A 14,919-nucleotide genomic window follows, 5' to 3' on the forward strand; every position below is an offset into this window, starting at 1 on the left:
TTACAGTCAAGAACATCCTTTTATTCAATCAAGTGTTGCTCTTTTCAAACTGTTTTTTATTATTATTATGGAAAAGAAACTGTAATTAACACATGCATTTCACCATGGGCTCTGGGAGGTGTGTCTGAGGATGGGAGGCTGATGCGAAGGGGAGGAGGAAGAAGAGGAGGAAGAGGAGGAGGAGGAGGAGCACCAGTGATGGGAGGGGTTACAGGTCAGAGGTGAGGGGTTCGGCCGGCCAGGGGGGCTCAGTCTACACGTCACTAAACACGGCCCGACGTCCTACAAAACGTGTTAAAAACAAACAAAGCCAAAAGGAACATAAAAACGGCGGACGGCCAGGCCACAGGGCCAGACTGGGCTCTCTCGCTCTCTTGAACGGTGCAGGTGCATTAATCTGTTGACACCCTCCCTTAACAACACACACACGCATGCACACACACACACGCACACACACACACTCTCTCTCTCTCTGCTCCCTGCAACCTGTTCATCTCTGATATGGCTTCTCATCTGTGGCGCTTTCATTTGTCAAGGCTTGATTGATAATACTGCTGCTGGCTTCATTTGCTTGATGAAGAAAAAAAATAAAAAGTTGCATATATGCTAAATAATTTTTTTTTTTTTTTTTGCAGGGCACAAATCTGTCATTAAAACCTGCACTCGTTTGTTTTTTTGCTGGTGGAATTTGAAGGTGCTTTTTTTTTTTTCTTCTTTCTTTTTCTTCTATAAGTCACCAAAGTAGCTTTTTTTTTGGAGCCATACCACTTTGGTCAACTTGATTTTAGAATGGCGGTGAATCAATGTGTAACATTTCTCATGATTGTGCTAAATCTGAGCCTTTTTTTTTTTAAAGTCTCCCCGCTGTGGAACCAGTCCGCTTGATAAGGTGCTTCGAGTCATTTCAGTTTTTTTTCTTTTTTCTTTTTTAAATAGCTGGTCTCATTCAACCACTAGAAAGGTGCATAATTGACGGTCTCAATGCAGCGCCTTAATGCTGCCTAAGATACTCAGTAAAAATGACAAAAAAAAAAAAAAAATAGAGATATCAATAAGCAAATCCAAATTCAATTATAAAAAAATAAATAGATAGAAACAAGGATTACAAACAAACCTGCCTATACTAGCAGTCCTACTGGCCGTCACCCTCACCACCATAGTGCTGTAGCCTCTCCACCACTGTGAAGGATTGATTTGTCCTCTGCTGCTCCCAGGAGGGAGGAAGAGGAGGAGGAGGTGGGGGGGTAAGGTGTGTGTGTGAGAGAGTGGGGGGGGGGGGGGGGGGTTGCTATTTCATTTACCCCTCTGCTCTGACAGCCCCCGTCCTCAGCGCAGCCCAGAGCCCGGTGGTGTAACTTGTTCACTTACATTAGCTGTTGAATGGAGAAGCTGAAGAAGATGGGTATGGTAATACAATGTGAAGCATACAGACAAGAATAACATGTGAGCTAACTGCATTCTGCTCAGACAAAAAAATCTTTGAGTATTCTTTTTTTTTTCCTTTTTTTTGTTTTTTTGTTTTTTAAAACCCCGCCGTTCAGAGAAAGGGAAAAAAGGAGAAAGGTGGGGGGGAGGGAGGAAGGGAGGGAGGGAAGGAAGGAAGGAAGGAGGGAAGGAGGGAGGAGAAGGGGGGTGGTGGAGAAGGAGAAGAAGGAGAAGGAGAAGGTTACGCGGCTACAGACTACTCCAGTGTCCAAGATAGACAGAAGACAAGATACAGAGGAAGAGAAGCGTCTTTTTTTTTTGGGCTTTTTTTTCTGCTTTTCTTAATTATTCAACAATAAAAATAGGAACTAAATCACACCAATTTCCTTTAGTACTATGTATACTGCTTTAAAAAGCTCGAAGAAGAGGAAGAGAAAGAAGTGGATATAGAAGTATGAAGGAGGGGACTTTTTTTTCTTTTGAGATGGGCACTCAGGAGTACAAGATGGAATCTGTGAACAAAAGGCACTTTTTAGGGACAACCTTTAAGATGCTCTGAGTCTATAACACTACATCACCAAACAAATATTTATAATCATTTACAGTGGGAGATGGGGAATCGGAAGGGGGGGGGAAGAGGGGAAGTGTGTGTGTATGTGTGTGTATGTGTGTGTTTATGTGTGTGTGTGTGTATGGGGGGGGGAGGGGGGTTCATTTAGTTAGTGAATTGATGACAGCACCACTCTGAGCTGGTTCTCTCTCTCCATCAACCAGATAGACGTTTACACCAAATAGAAAAACTAGCCAGACAAGACAAATTATCATTTTTCTTTTCTTTTTCTTTTTCTTAAAATTGGGAATCCGTACTTGTGCATCTCCCAAAATTGGGGAAGATCTTGTCTTTGTCCCATGTTAGGGTCACTTGTGTTGGATACAAGTGTGTGGTGTAAAGGTTGGTGGGGAAAAATGCCTTTTGTCACAACAACCTTTTCATACAATGAACCCCTCCCCCCTCGGTAAATACAAAAAAGAGAAATAGAATAATGCATGTTTTCCTAAAATTTGCTTTTATGATAACACTTAATTTTGTTTATTATTATTTATGTATAATAGAGATTGAATGTACTTTATTCTTTAGAAAGCACCAGTTTTTATAGTGATATATATTTTGAGTTGCAAAATTGTTCCTTCAGCCCTCCCACATGTTGAAAACAAATCACTAGAAATGACGTTTTTTCTTAAAAAAGTGATAAAAGAAAAAAAATGAATAAACAAAATAGGAAATTAATAACAATTTCCCCAAACTTACTTACAAAGACTGGGATTTTTTTCTCTCTGCCCTTATATTTAGAGTCCCAGAGCATGTGGACTTGAAAAACAGACAAAAAAAAAAAACCTCAGAGGGTTTTCCCTCTTTTCTCGCAACACCCTCAAACAATCGCTAACAAACAAACACAATTCCTCTACCAAGGCATTGCACATGGCTCAATCAACATACATCATTTAGGTTCAAGAACAATACTTCCCATCAAAACAAGAAAGAAAAAAACAACACCTAATCTGTTCTTTTTTTTAGAATTTTTTTTAGATCCTCGACTACGTTATCGTCACTGTGGTTGAATCTATTGTTGCGTTTGTTGCCATGGATTTTCTTTTTTCTTTCATGTCGTTTAATGCGAGTGTGAGTTTTAGAGACTGGTACTTTTAAGCTCAAATCAGCTGTTTTCGAGATGTGCGATGTTCGCCATGCTTCAAAAAATAACTAGACTGCCACAGAGCTTATCTTGCAAATAAAAAAAATGTATATATCTATAAATATATATGTGTATTATATATAAAGATGCTTGCGATTATCTAGTGAGCTGTCGCCGTTTTTTCCTCTCCTGACATAGATTTTTTTTCACCATTCACTATAGCTTATATGTGAGAAAAAGAACCTGAATTCATGTTTGACAAATTGCATAATGGGAATACAGAGGCACTTCCATAGATTAGAAAAGAAATCACCTTAGCCATCGTTAAGTCAGCAGAGCTAGTTCTCTCTACGAAGCTGATGAGATGGTCGCCAGTCGTTTGGCCAACTATGTTGTTTCCCTGCAGTGAAGAACATGGCCAGGCAGTCCAGTTATTTTGTGAGGTTGGATGGGTGGTTTTGAAATTGAACTTTTCATGTTTATCAGGAAATAAGTGAGTCAGTCTGAATATACGTACGGGCTTGTGATATAAAACCATTAAAAGCATAAAAGGCCTCCTCAGATTGTCTACGTTTAAGACTTCCCTTTGAATTCAGTCGGGCAGGGCGGTGTGTGTGTTTGCGTTAATCGTGAGTGGTCTTCATAAATCGGTGTGTTTAAGAAGTGGCGATCTGTGCTCTACAAGTGGTGGTCGAATCTAATGTCGTTCTCGACTAAAAAAAGAAAACTCACAAGGTTGGCTGGCATGATTGTTTTAGTGCAGTTTTGATCATTAAGGGCTCATCGATTCACAATAGCTAGAGGGGGGTGGGGGGAGTGCTGGTGTGTGTGTGTCGGTGGGAGGTGGATTACCATAGCAACCAATATCCTTTACCTGATCCTGTGCACCCCTAATTACAAGAACAAAAAAAAAAAAAAAAAAAACTAAGTGGGCACATGGGTGATCCTCTTACTGCTAGCCTAGAGGCCCTCGTTCCCTCTCTCCGAAACAGCCAGATATGTCACATATTCATTTTGCTCCGCAGTGTGGCTCCCTCTGCTCTTGGAGCAGCGGCCCGTCTGGGAGTGTAAACAACAGGGTAAACTTTAGGGAGACAGAAAGAAGAGCAACTCTCTCTTTTACTCTGGGTCCCATCTTCAGCAACCTTTCCCTCCATTGTTCTGCTTTTTTCTATCAATCATTATCAATCATATCACCACCGCTACCCACCAGCCGTGCCTGGGTCAAATAGTAGGTTTTTCTTGACCAGTATAATGGTTCAGCAGCCGAGGTCCCAGGAAAAAAAAAGGTTCCTGTGATTGTCAAAACCTTGTGTTGTGTCGCCCTACAGTACGATATGTGGCAAATATGTTATCTGGCACTGAGAACAAACAAACCATGTTAATGGAAAGGTATGACAGTTCTAGTAAATATGCTCATTCAACTTTCTTGTCAAGAGTTAGATGAGAAGATTGTTACCACTCTCATGCCTGTATGTAAATATGAAAATACTATAAGTAGTTGGTTAGCTTAGCTTAGCATAGAAAATGGGAACAGGGGAAGCAGCTAGCATGGCTCTGTGCAAATTTAACACAATATGCCTGCTAGCACCTCTAAAACCCACTAATAAACATGTTATATTGTTTAATTCATACAAAAAACAAGTAAAAATGACAATTTGCAGCTTTTGGTTATGTGCCAGAATATTTCTTGGCTGGGACTAGTTGCCTGGTCTCCACCTTAAGTAAAATCGCAAATTGTTGTCTCTACATTTGAACTTTTGTACATATTAAGCACATTAAATGTAACATTAATGAGTTTTAGAGGTGCTAACAGGCGCATTTTGTTACCTTAAGACAGAGCCAGGCTAGCCGTGTCCTCGGCTTCTAGTCTTTATGCTAAGCTAAGCTAAGCAGCTGCTAGCAGTGGCTTTATATTTAGCACACACACAAGACAGTTGTATCAATCTTCTCGTCTAATTCTTTGTAAGAAAGTGAAAGTGCTTATTTCCCAAAATGTCAAACATTTAAGTTTTTGCAAGTACTATTTGATCACGGGTCAGCTAACCACCCTGCTTCAACGTCCCACTTCTTACTGTGTTTCTCTATAAGGTGCTGTCATTCAAATACAAAACAATTATAAAATAGTACAAATCCAAAAGGAATAAATTCAAATAAGAGAACACACAAGAGATAACAAAATCATTCATCTACATTACAAGAGGGCAAAGGGGGAACCAATAGCTGCTGTCTATAGTCGTGGAAACTGTCATAAATGATGTGCGCACACTGATTTTCAGTATGTGTGTGTGGGTTGTAGGTTTAGATATCTAATCAAATAGGTAGAGAGAGTTCACTGGGCTTACCGTATGTGCATATAAAATGAAAATATAATAATACAAACACCACCACCTATAAATACTACAATCTAAATGGTGAGACTGGGCAACTGTGTGTTTTCAATTGTACAAACATGCTGTGGTCATGGCACAGATTGTGTGATCGTTCTGATTGGACTTCCCGGTACAAAGTGATTGTTGCACGGGGATATGTGAGAATGAGCGGAGGCCAATGATTTGTCGAACTGACGATGGGGATTGAGGACACGTGAAGGCTTCTTGTACCTTGGTTTTTCCTCTTTAAAACTCTTAATAGGCAAGTATGGTTTACCTCCCATGCCTTGTAGGTAAATAGTGCACATCGTTAAGATTAGTGTTAATTGATTCAGCTTGTAGTGCAACCCTTAATCAAGATATGTTTTGGCATGGTCTCTCTCTAGTTAGTAGTAGGGTGAAGGGGGTTTTATAGAGTCAATGTTCATTCAGAGGGAGAGTAACATTGGGCAATTTGATTTAGTTTTGGGTGATGACAGACATCACAGGAGCATGGACTGCAGCTTTCATTGGAAACCAAATTTGTGTCTTTGCTTTGATCAGGCTGTGGATTCATCATCGGGGGTCAAGCTGTGTAGCTGAAATGTTTAATCTGTGTGGTGGAAACCTGATTTTGTTGGACAGTTGATTTTTGTAGCCATTCGTTGCACAATGCGTCCTTGTGAAGTAGGAGAAGTTGACCGCTTTTTCCTCCTCAGGTTCCTCCTGCGTTGCTGCCATGTTGTGCTGGTTCATTGGTTTCAGGAGAGATACCTGCTAGCTGCTTGCTGCCGTTTGTCCCCTTATCCTCCACTATCCTTGCATCCTCGTGTCCATCCGTTCATCTTTCCATCTATCCATCCTTGCTCGAAACGGGTCCTCCCTCTGACTGGGTAAATGAGTCCAGAGTTCCTCTAAAAGCGTCATGCTGCTGAATTTTCCTGCGTTGCTTGGTTATATTTTATGTTAGGTGAGACATACTGTAAGGGCCGGTCGGTGGGTCGGTTGGAGGACAATTATCATCCTGCGGGTTGTTTCTCTGTTTTTCTATTTCCGATTGTAAAGAAAGAATTCTAGTTGCTGGTTTGCACACAGATCTTGTCAGAGGAACCAAGACTGAAAAAGAAATTGGAAAAAGGGTGGGGGTGGGTGGGGATAGTGGTGGGAATGGGGGGGAGATTACATTAGAGTCAAAACCGGTAAGATGTGCACACATGTACATACACAAAGAGTGAAAAACATACCAGCAACACCCTAACCGTGTCAGAAAATACTTCTTTTTTTTGTTGAAAAGGAACACTGTACATTAATCAACATTCAAACAAATGTAAATGTACACGAGTTAGCAATAGGGCTACTTTTCATTAGTAACATGAGTGGACAGGATCCAGTAGCAGATGATTCATGTACTTGGCTCATTGATGAAAAGCCAGAGGCACAAGCCTGTGTACATAAAAATGTAAGGAGACAAATTCATTTTACGATGCGTGATATTTTACGATTTGTGGTCAGTGTGAACACCCGTAGCAAGCTAAAAGGCTCATTGTGACAATGTTATCATACTATTGTATTGCAAGTAATGTTTACCAGGTTTACCGTCTTAGTTTAGACGGTAAACATCAACCTCTGGGGATACTAATAGCACCATAATCCACTGTCGAAACAATCCACTTTTGGTTTATACTGCTTGTGTGTAATCTCCTGACAGCCCACAATCATATACAAAAACACATATTTAAGACTTTTGTGAGTGAAATCTAACTTTTAATGCATTCTAAGGCCCTTATTTTGAGAAAACTGAATTTAGTGCTTTTTCAGACATTGCAAGACAAGTAGATGACCTGTAATTAGGTGTTGAGATATTTCAGTCCGGACCAAAGAGGTGGACTGACTGAGTTAGAGGCTGGCACTGCCATTTGTAGAGCAACGCTGCCAACGTGTCTCGTAAAAAGATGTAATGTAGTAACAAGACAACATCTCAAAAAGCACTATGACAGATTTCAACTACAGAAACTGTTGTAGTGCAAGGTATTTTTGTCATTTTGTCCCTGTAAATGACTCTGTACACTATGTTCATGGAGGTTTCTACAGTTCTTAATTACAGTGAGTGACAGACCAGTCCTCTGGGCCACCAGCCCAGCTACTGCCACCAATTCTGTCCATTTTTGGAGTGAAGTACAGTATGTCTTGAATTTGGCCAAGCACTGAGTGGCTCCTAATGGTCAAGCAGCAGCAGGAGGATAGCAGTCTGGCGCTCCCTGTCACTTGCACCATCTTCACGTTGGCTTTCTCCCGCTCAGCGTGAGCAGGGAGCAGAAATGGGTCACCGTCGCTGTTGTTGGCTGCCCTTCTTGGCCTGCATGATCTAGCACTGTGGGCCAATGTGCCAACATTCTAGAAGTCAAGCCTTGGAAACTACTCTGAGCCTCCAGGGAAGCAGCCTTTTGTTTTGTTTGACTCTAACAGGTCGCATGAATACCCCCCTTCTGCCCTTCTCAGCTACCCTACTCCCCTGGGCACTGTCCCAGCAGGCCTTGGGCATTGTAACTTCTCCCTTCTTAGTTACTCTGCCTCTCTCTCTGCTTCTGTGTATGCTCTTACTAACGCACACACCGACACACACACACACAATCCATCTATCTCCCGTGAACACTCCCACTAAATCCTTGGCAGCAGACAGTGACCACCCTCTTTTCTTTCCTGGCCCCCCACCCTTACCCCCTCTCGAGCAACCCCTTCTCAAATTCAAGATCAACTGGCTATGACATCATGTCTGGTTGCCAGGGGTAACGAGACGGCCCGGGACGTGACTTCTGTAAGTGCCGAAACTCTGTCGCTCTGTTCCCTCCATTTCCGTCTCCTCTCTGCCCCGTCAGTATCTTGTTTTTCCTCTCCCCTGGCTGCAGCATCTTTCTTTTGCCACTAGAGGGCACCTGGAGCCCATCATTACCAATATGAACTATCCATCCTTTCCTGTATTCACTGGATACACACTTCTGACAAGATTTTTGTCTAGTAATCAATCTTTTTTTTTTTGTGGATCATTATTCTTTCAGTGTCAATTTCTGAGAGGCATGTGCAAACAATTAATGCTGTGTGTTTTGAAAAGTAAAACCATACTTCAGACATTATGTCTCCCTCAGCATCAAGCCTCAATTAGCTTTATAAGAAAAGCAAAGCAGGATATAAAGGAAAGCATGTGTGAAACAGAAACAGACGTTTATCCAAGATACACTACATGGCCGAGAAATATGTAGATAGCCATGTCCTATTATTTATTTGTGTTTATACTGTTTTTTCGGTGGGGGTAACACTTCAGGTACCAGTGAAACTTCCAGATTTGGGAAGTCCAATTTGAGTAAAAGATCCATGAAGTAGACGGTTTATCGGATGCCAAAAAGCGTACAACTATTCAGAGGTCAATAGTAGAAATACAGCATTCTTCTAACAAAGTAGTCTACCAGATATCTGTGCTTACATGTATTTGATTGGTGTTGTGGAAAAAGTTGCTGGACTACCCTGTGTTTTTTTGGTGGAGTCCTCTGTGTTGGCAACCCCACTGCATTACCGAACCAGCCAAATGAATGAGCAGGGTTGCGTTATTTCACACAGGGCTGAAGTTGGTCTAAATGTGACCTTATTGCACAACCTCAGTGGTCAACCTCACTAATATTCTTGTTTCTGAATGAGAGTAAATCCCTGCAGTCAGGTTCCAAAATCTTGTGGAAAGCTTTCCCAGATAAGTGGAGGCTGACAACAACATATCAAACACTTTATGGTTTTGGAATGAAATGCTCAACAACCACTTTTTATGGCAGTAAAATGTGGTTGTCCATATACATTAAGATGTGTATAACACCCTGGGATGATAAGAAGAGTCAGAGTTATAGTAGGTCATTCAGAGTAATCGTATATTAGTAACAAAGAAGGCATTAGGAAAATGAGTAAGACTCTCCTAAAAGTGGTGGAGAAAAGGAAATAAAGAGTGCAACGAGAAAGAGAGAAAGGGGATTAAAGAGTGGAGTATAACGAGTGGAGGGGCAGAAAAGAGCAGGAACGGGAAATGGAAAGGGAAGAAAAGTGAGAGAACGGAGGGCAGAGAAACAAGGGAGGGATCAGCAGAGCAGTTTCAGATGGTTTCCATGTGTTGAGGAGCAAAGCTGAGCTGGCTCCAGGCGGGTGTGGTTGGACACTAATGAGAAAAGTACTGGTGGTAATGGAGGAGGCATATGAACGAGGCGCGGAGTGGTGAAGGGAAGGAACAGAGAAGGTGAAAGAGGGAGAAAGTAAAAGGCAGAGACAGAGAAGATTAATAAGAGGGAGGGAGGACAGTGGAGGAGGACAAAGCTAAAAAAGAGAGGGAAACTGAAGTAGGGGAGAGGGGAAAGAGAACGGAAAAGAAAGGAGGAAGATTAGAGGTAGCAAGGAGAGGGAGTGAAAAAGGCGGCGAGGGAGAGGGCCTGCTGCCTGAAGGGTAGGCTCCATATGTGCCAAATAAACAGTTGAGCACATATGGTAAACCACACACGTACAGTAAAATACAGATGTACAAATGCACACATTGATGGTGCGCTGTGGGATGGTGTGAGAGGAGAGGTGGAGGAAACTCAGCAGCAGGTTTTTAGGGAGTGAGGGAATAAGAAATATTTTGGCGGGCATCCATACAGTTAATACGTTTCCTGAGTTTGACCAGTAATCACAATCAAAACAGACGAGTTTCCTCCCCGCTTTAAACACGCGGAGACAAACTGTCAGTACTGTATGTTCTTATCCCTATACTCCTACCTGTGTCTGCTGCGGGATGTTCAGAAAGTTGTTGTCCCGTGATCCGATGCCGACAAACCTGTTGGGAGCTGTGGCGCCTGGCGTGGAGTATGCTAAAGAAACAGAATAAGAAGAGAAGAAGACATTAGTGTGCACCAAGTCAGCACTGCATTACTCTGTTCAATCTTATAGTAATAGATCCATATTTTAGGAAACACCTTTTGCTTTTTTACTAAAAGTTAGCTAAGAAGATTGATAACACTGTGTGTGTGTGTGTGTGTGTGTGTGTGTGTAGTAAATATAAGGCCAGCAACAGGTTAGCTTAGCTTAGCATAACGACTGAAAACAGAGGAAAGGGCTAACTTAGCTCTCAAGGTAACACAAATATTGTTACTACCACCTCTAAAGCCCCCACCACAGTGTAAAAAGGACAATTTGTACACATTAAATCAGAGAGTTAGATGAAAAGATTCATATCTGTACTGTAAATGTGACGCTATAGCCAGCAGCCAGGTTAGCTTAGCTAAGCATAAAGACTGAAAATAAAAGGGAAACAGCTAGTCTGGCTCTGTCCAAAAAAATCCATCTGTATTTATAATGCTCTCTAACATGTTATAATTTACTTGTTCAATCTGCACTAAAAACCAAAGTGTAAAAAGGAGACTCCAGAAAGTAACTGCTCCTGGCCAAGAAATAGTCTGACCGCCTATAAAACCACAACATGTGTTTTTTGCACTTTGGTTTTTGTATGGATTAAAGAAACAAGATATAATGTGTTAATTAGAGAGCTTTAGAGGTGCTGCCAGGAGGGTTTCGCTCACTAAAATAACCTAAAAGACTGCCGGCTATAGCTTCATATTTGCCATAAAGACACTGAACTTCTCCTCTACCTCCCAGTAGGTACATTTCAAACTATTCCTTTAACATGTAATGGCGTTCAGTAAACCTACTTGATCTGTGAATTTCAGATACACGCATTTCGTACGACAGAAAGTACCACTTTATATCATTGAGGTCATCAAAACCCCATAAAGAAGTTTGCCAAAATCTGGAATGCAAATTTAGATGTCCCAGAGAGAGCACTGAGGATTAAATATCCTGTTGATTAACTCAGTTGGAAGTGATTGAGCACACCAGAATCCTGACATTGAGGATCAGTCAGGGACATTTAAAACCCAATGGCATCAAAGTCTCTGACAAATTTAGGGCAGTTTGAGGTACCCAACGGACTCCAGAATTTGAATCTCTCTGAGGATTCAGGCTGCTGTGTGCAGACTTGTGCATATGAAAGTCTGTTTGTGTGGGAGAGAGACAGAAAGGATAAGACGAAGAGAGACAGAAGAGACTTTGAAGAGTCAATGGCATGGACATATACAGTATACATCCATGTATTTCTAAGAATTGGGATAACATACATAAGACATAAAAGACTTTGAGACACTGACTGGGGGGTAAAACGAAAACACTAAATTTGAAGGAAAGCTAAAAAAAAAATAAAAATAAAAATAAAAATGCTCCATCCAGTGCCCCTCCTATCTCAGGTGAGGAAGACAAATGTGTTGTGACACAAAGTCCCACGATTGGACTGAAATCACTCCACCTTAAATAAACACCCTATTCTACTTAACAGTCACCAAACATACAAAATAAAACCCCACCAAGAAGCTAAAATCAGCTCAAGCAAAAGGAAAATATGACGGAAATTATTCCACCAATGTCCCACTTTCTATTGGAATGTTTTGGAGTCCTTAAAAATTAACTGCCCTAAATTTGTGCCCTTCACAGATAAGAATTAATGATCAAAATCTCAAAGTTTGAAGTTTTTCACCAGGTTTGCTGATGAGTCCAGCAGGGGGAAGAAAGGAGTATTTAGAAGGAGCTGGGGTGGTGATGCAGCTTCCACACCAGAGAACGCAGAACAGACTCAACATGTAGAGCCAGTCAAACTGACGGGGGGCCTATTACGGAACCCAGATGTGCACCACAGAAGTTCATTGTGACGGACCTTTCTCACCAAACCTCTGGCGGCCTTGATCTACTCTCGTGAGCTTCCATAGTCCTCCAAAGGTTAAGGGAGGTGTGATGTTGGGTACACAGGAACAATGATGGCACGGAGTCGAAGGAAGAACAATGGCAGGGGTCTTTTCACTGAAGAGGGTTGAGGGTTTTGTTTTGTGTTTTTTTTTTTTTTTTTTTAATAGATTTTTTTATGGTTGGTTTGGTTTTGATAACGGTCTCTGCGGGGTCACTTACACGGTGATGCGGGCGATGAGAGTCCGCCGTCAGGGGGCGTGCTGTTGGGTTTAGAGTCGGGCATAGGGAGGGGCACTGGGCGGGCCACTGGGGGAGGTGGAGGCAGCAAGAAGGAGCCTGGCATTTTGCTCTGGCCGCTCCCGTTTGGCTGCAGACAACACAAATAGGGTCAGGAGGGCGACATGCGGCAATCCGCAGACACGGAATGAAAAGAGGACGCAGCTTTGGGAGGCCAGGTCCAAAAAAATTAATCCATGACGAAGGAGGAAGGGGAGGAAGCGATGGTGGAAGGAGGGAGAGGAGGTGGTGGGAAACAACAACCAAAGGGATGATGTATGTGGAACGGCATCTTTTATGGAGGTGTGAAAAATAATAATCACCACAGGGTTTGATAAGAGTGGGTGAGACTGGTGAGAGGTTCCACAAGGGTGGGCCGTGGTAGGTCGAGGAGGTGTGGAGGAGGGAAGTGAGCAAATTATTTGATTGGGTTCGTCCAGAAGATGGCAAGAAATCAAAACCATGGGAGAATACTCTTCTACACAAGCACAACACCATCAACAATACCAGCACCAAACAACCAAACTCCAACTAAAATCGTAACAGCTAGAGATGAAAACAGAAACACGATGACACAACACAGGACGGGTATGCTTGACTGAAGTGTGCTGTGACTGATTCACTCTCGTGCTGATGGCTGTAACTTCTGAGGGGTTGGGTGGAGCAAAAAATAAATAAAAAAGGGGGGAGGATGGGGAACGTCAGGGTCTGAAACAGCAAACGGCAAAATGACATCGACAAGACAGTAACAAAGATTTGTAGACCAGCTGAATAAACAAATGACTAGTGTGTTCACATGTGTCAGGGTAGGCTTTGGGCTGTTTTGCTGTGTATTTCTCTATATTGTATGTGGATAAGCTTTTGGCATGCACTGTCCACTGAAAGTTATGATATTTCATATAATTATAGTCATTTGCACTGTGGAACCATGCAAACAAATGTGCTCAGTATAATTGAGACTGCTGACCTTTCTAAGATAGTAATACATGGAAGCAAGAAAGGTACAATTCTATTAGTAACCAATTTGCTTTGAAATTCAACCACTAATAATTCTCATGCAGCCTTAACATTTAGAGCATTTAAATATGTTACTTTGAAAAAAGTTTAATTTCCTCTCTTTAAAATTTCCAGAAAGTACTTTTTAAGTTATAAAATTTCAAAATCTTTTAAAAGTTTTTTTTAAGGTTGATCAATTCAGCCAAATTGTGTCCAGCATTCACAAAACTCTAATTTGATCAAATTCAATTAGTCTAATTCTAAAAATAAATAAAAATGTTTGTTTTAAATTAAATTGGTTAAACTCAGAAACAGAGCTTCTAAATGAAAAACTGAAACATCTGGGCTGTTTGAGGATAAACCAAACAAGCCTGGAGGTATTGATGAGACCTCCGTGCTATGAGGTTACGTCTTGGTGGTCACATGATCCGAGAAAGAAAAATTCTGCTGGGTGACTGGAAATGCTCAGACTTTCTGAATATGCTGAATGTGGATTTCTTTCTTTGTTTTTCTTTATTGCACCACTTTTAAAAAATGATGGAAATTAAATAAGTGAGGATTTCATACATTCATATGGTTTGTCAGTATGTGGTTTTCAAAGTAAAATATTTCAGTTTCCAACATTTTGAGGTATTTTAATTTCAGCATTAATAAGCTGTTTTTTAAAATTCAAATATTTTGGTCCTTTTTTGCTTCCATACTCACACTTTTCCGCTAGCATACGTCTTTATTTTTCTACTCTCAGTGGTAAGTTAGTATCTTTTGGAATTGCTATGACACTTTTATGAGCTTCATAAATTGTTACTTTCAGAAAAATCTTTTACAGTCCTGCAAATACTAATGCAAGCTAGGTGCAAGCTGTGGCACATCTGCATTTTCTTTATGACATCATTTCAAGGTAGTAATCCTCTTCCTCCTCTCTGGCGGTCAGTCTTACCTGTCCGGCGGCCTGCCCCGAGCCATCAGCACAGACAAACTGCACAAATTCCTTCAGGGGATCCTGTCCAGGGTGGTGGTGGTAGCGGATGGTTGGGTGGGTGAAATAGGGGCTAGACTGCTGGATGATGGAGGGAGATGGGAAGTGCAGGGCCGAGGCTGAAGCACGGGGACTCCCTGCGAAAAGAGACGTTTGTGTTAGAGGAACACGAGCAGAGAAAGATGAGAGGGAGAGAGAGAGAGAGAGAGAGAGAGAGAGAGAGAGAGAGAGAGAGAGAGAGAGAGAGAGAGAGAGAGAGAGAGAGAGAGAGAGAGAGAGAGAGAGAGAGAGAGAGAGAGAGAGCGAGAGGAGGACATGAACCACTGAATTCTTACATATTCTTACAGATGGGACAGATGTATTAAGTGATTAATGAATGATAGCAAGATCACATCACAACTGG

General features: G+C 41.6%; 1 protein-coding gene across 12 annotated transcripts in view; it reads right to left on the reverse strand.

Annotated features, from left to right (window-relative positions):
* Positions 1 to 14,919, reverse strand: part of nfixb (nuclear factor I/Xb) — a 142,240-nt gene continuing 127,321 nt past the window's right edge. For all 12 annotated transcript variants that reach the window (XM_053338398.1, XM_053338393.1, XM_053338391.1 and 9 more), the window contains 3 exons: positions 14,478 to 14,653; positions 10,256 to 10,347; positions 1 to 6,586 (listed from right to left, as the gene is read on the reverse strand). In XM_053338398.1, coding sequence (XP_053194373.1) covers positions 10,276 to 10,347; positions 14,478 to 14,653 — 248 coding nt within the window. In that variant the 3' untranslated portion in view covers positions 1 to 6,586; positions 10,256 to 10,275. The remainder of the gene's footprint in view (positions 6,587 to 10,255; positions 10,348 to 14,477; positions 14,654 to 14,919) is intronic.

Source organism: Scomber japonicus, chromosome 18 (genome assembly GCF_027409825.1).
Source record: "Scomber japonicus isolate fScoJap1 chromosome 18, fScoJap1.pri, whole genome shotgun sequence".
NCBI classification, from domain to species: Eukaryota; Metazoa; Chordata; class Actinopteri; order Scombriformes; family Scombridae; genus Scomber; species Scomber japonicus.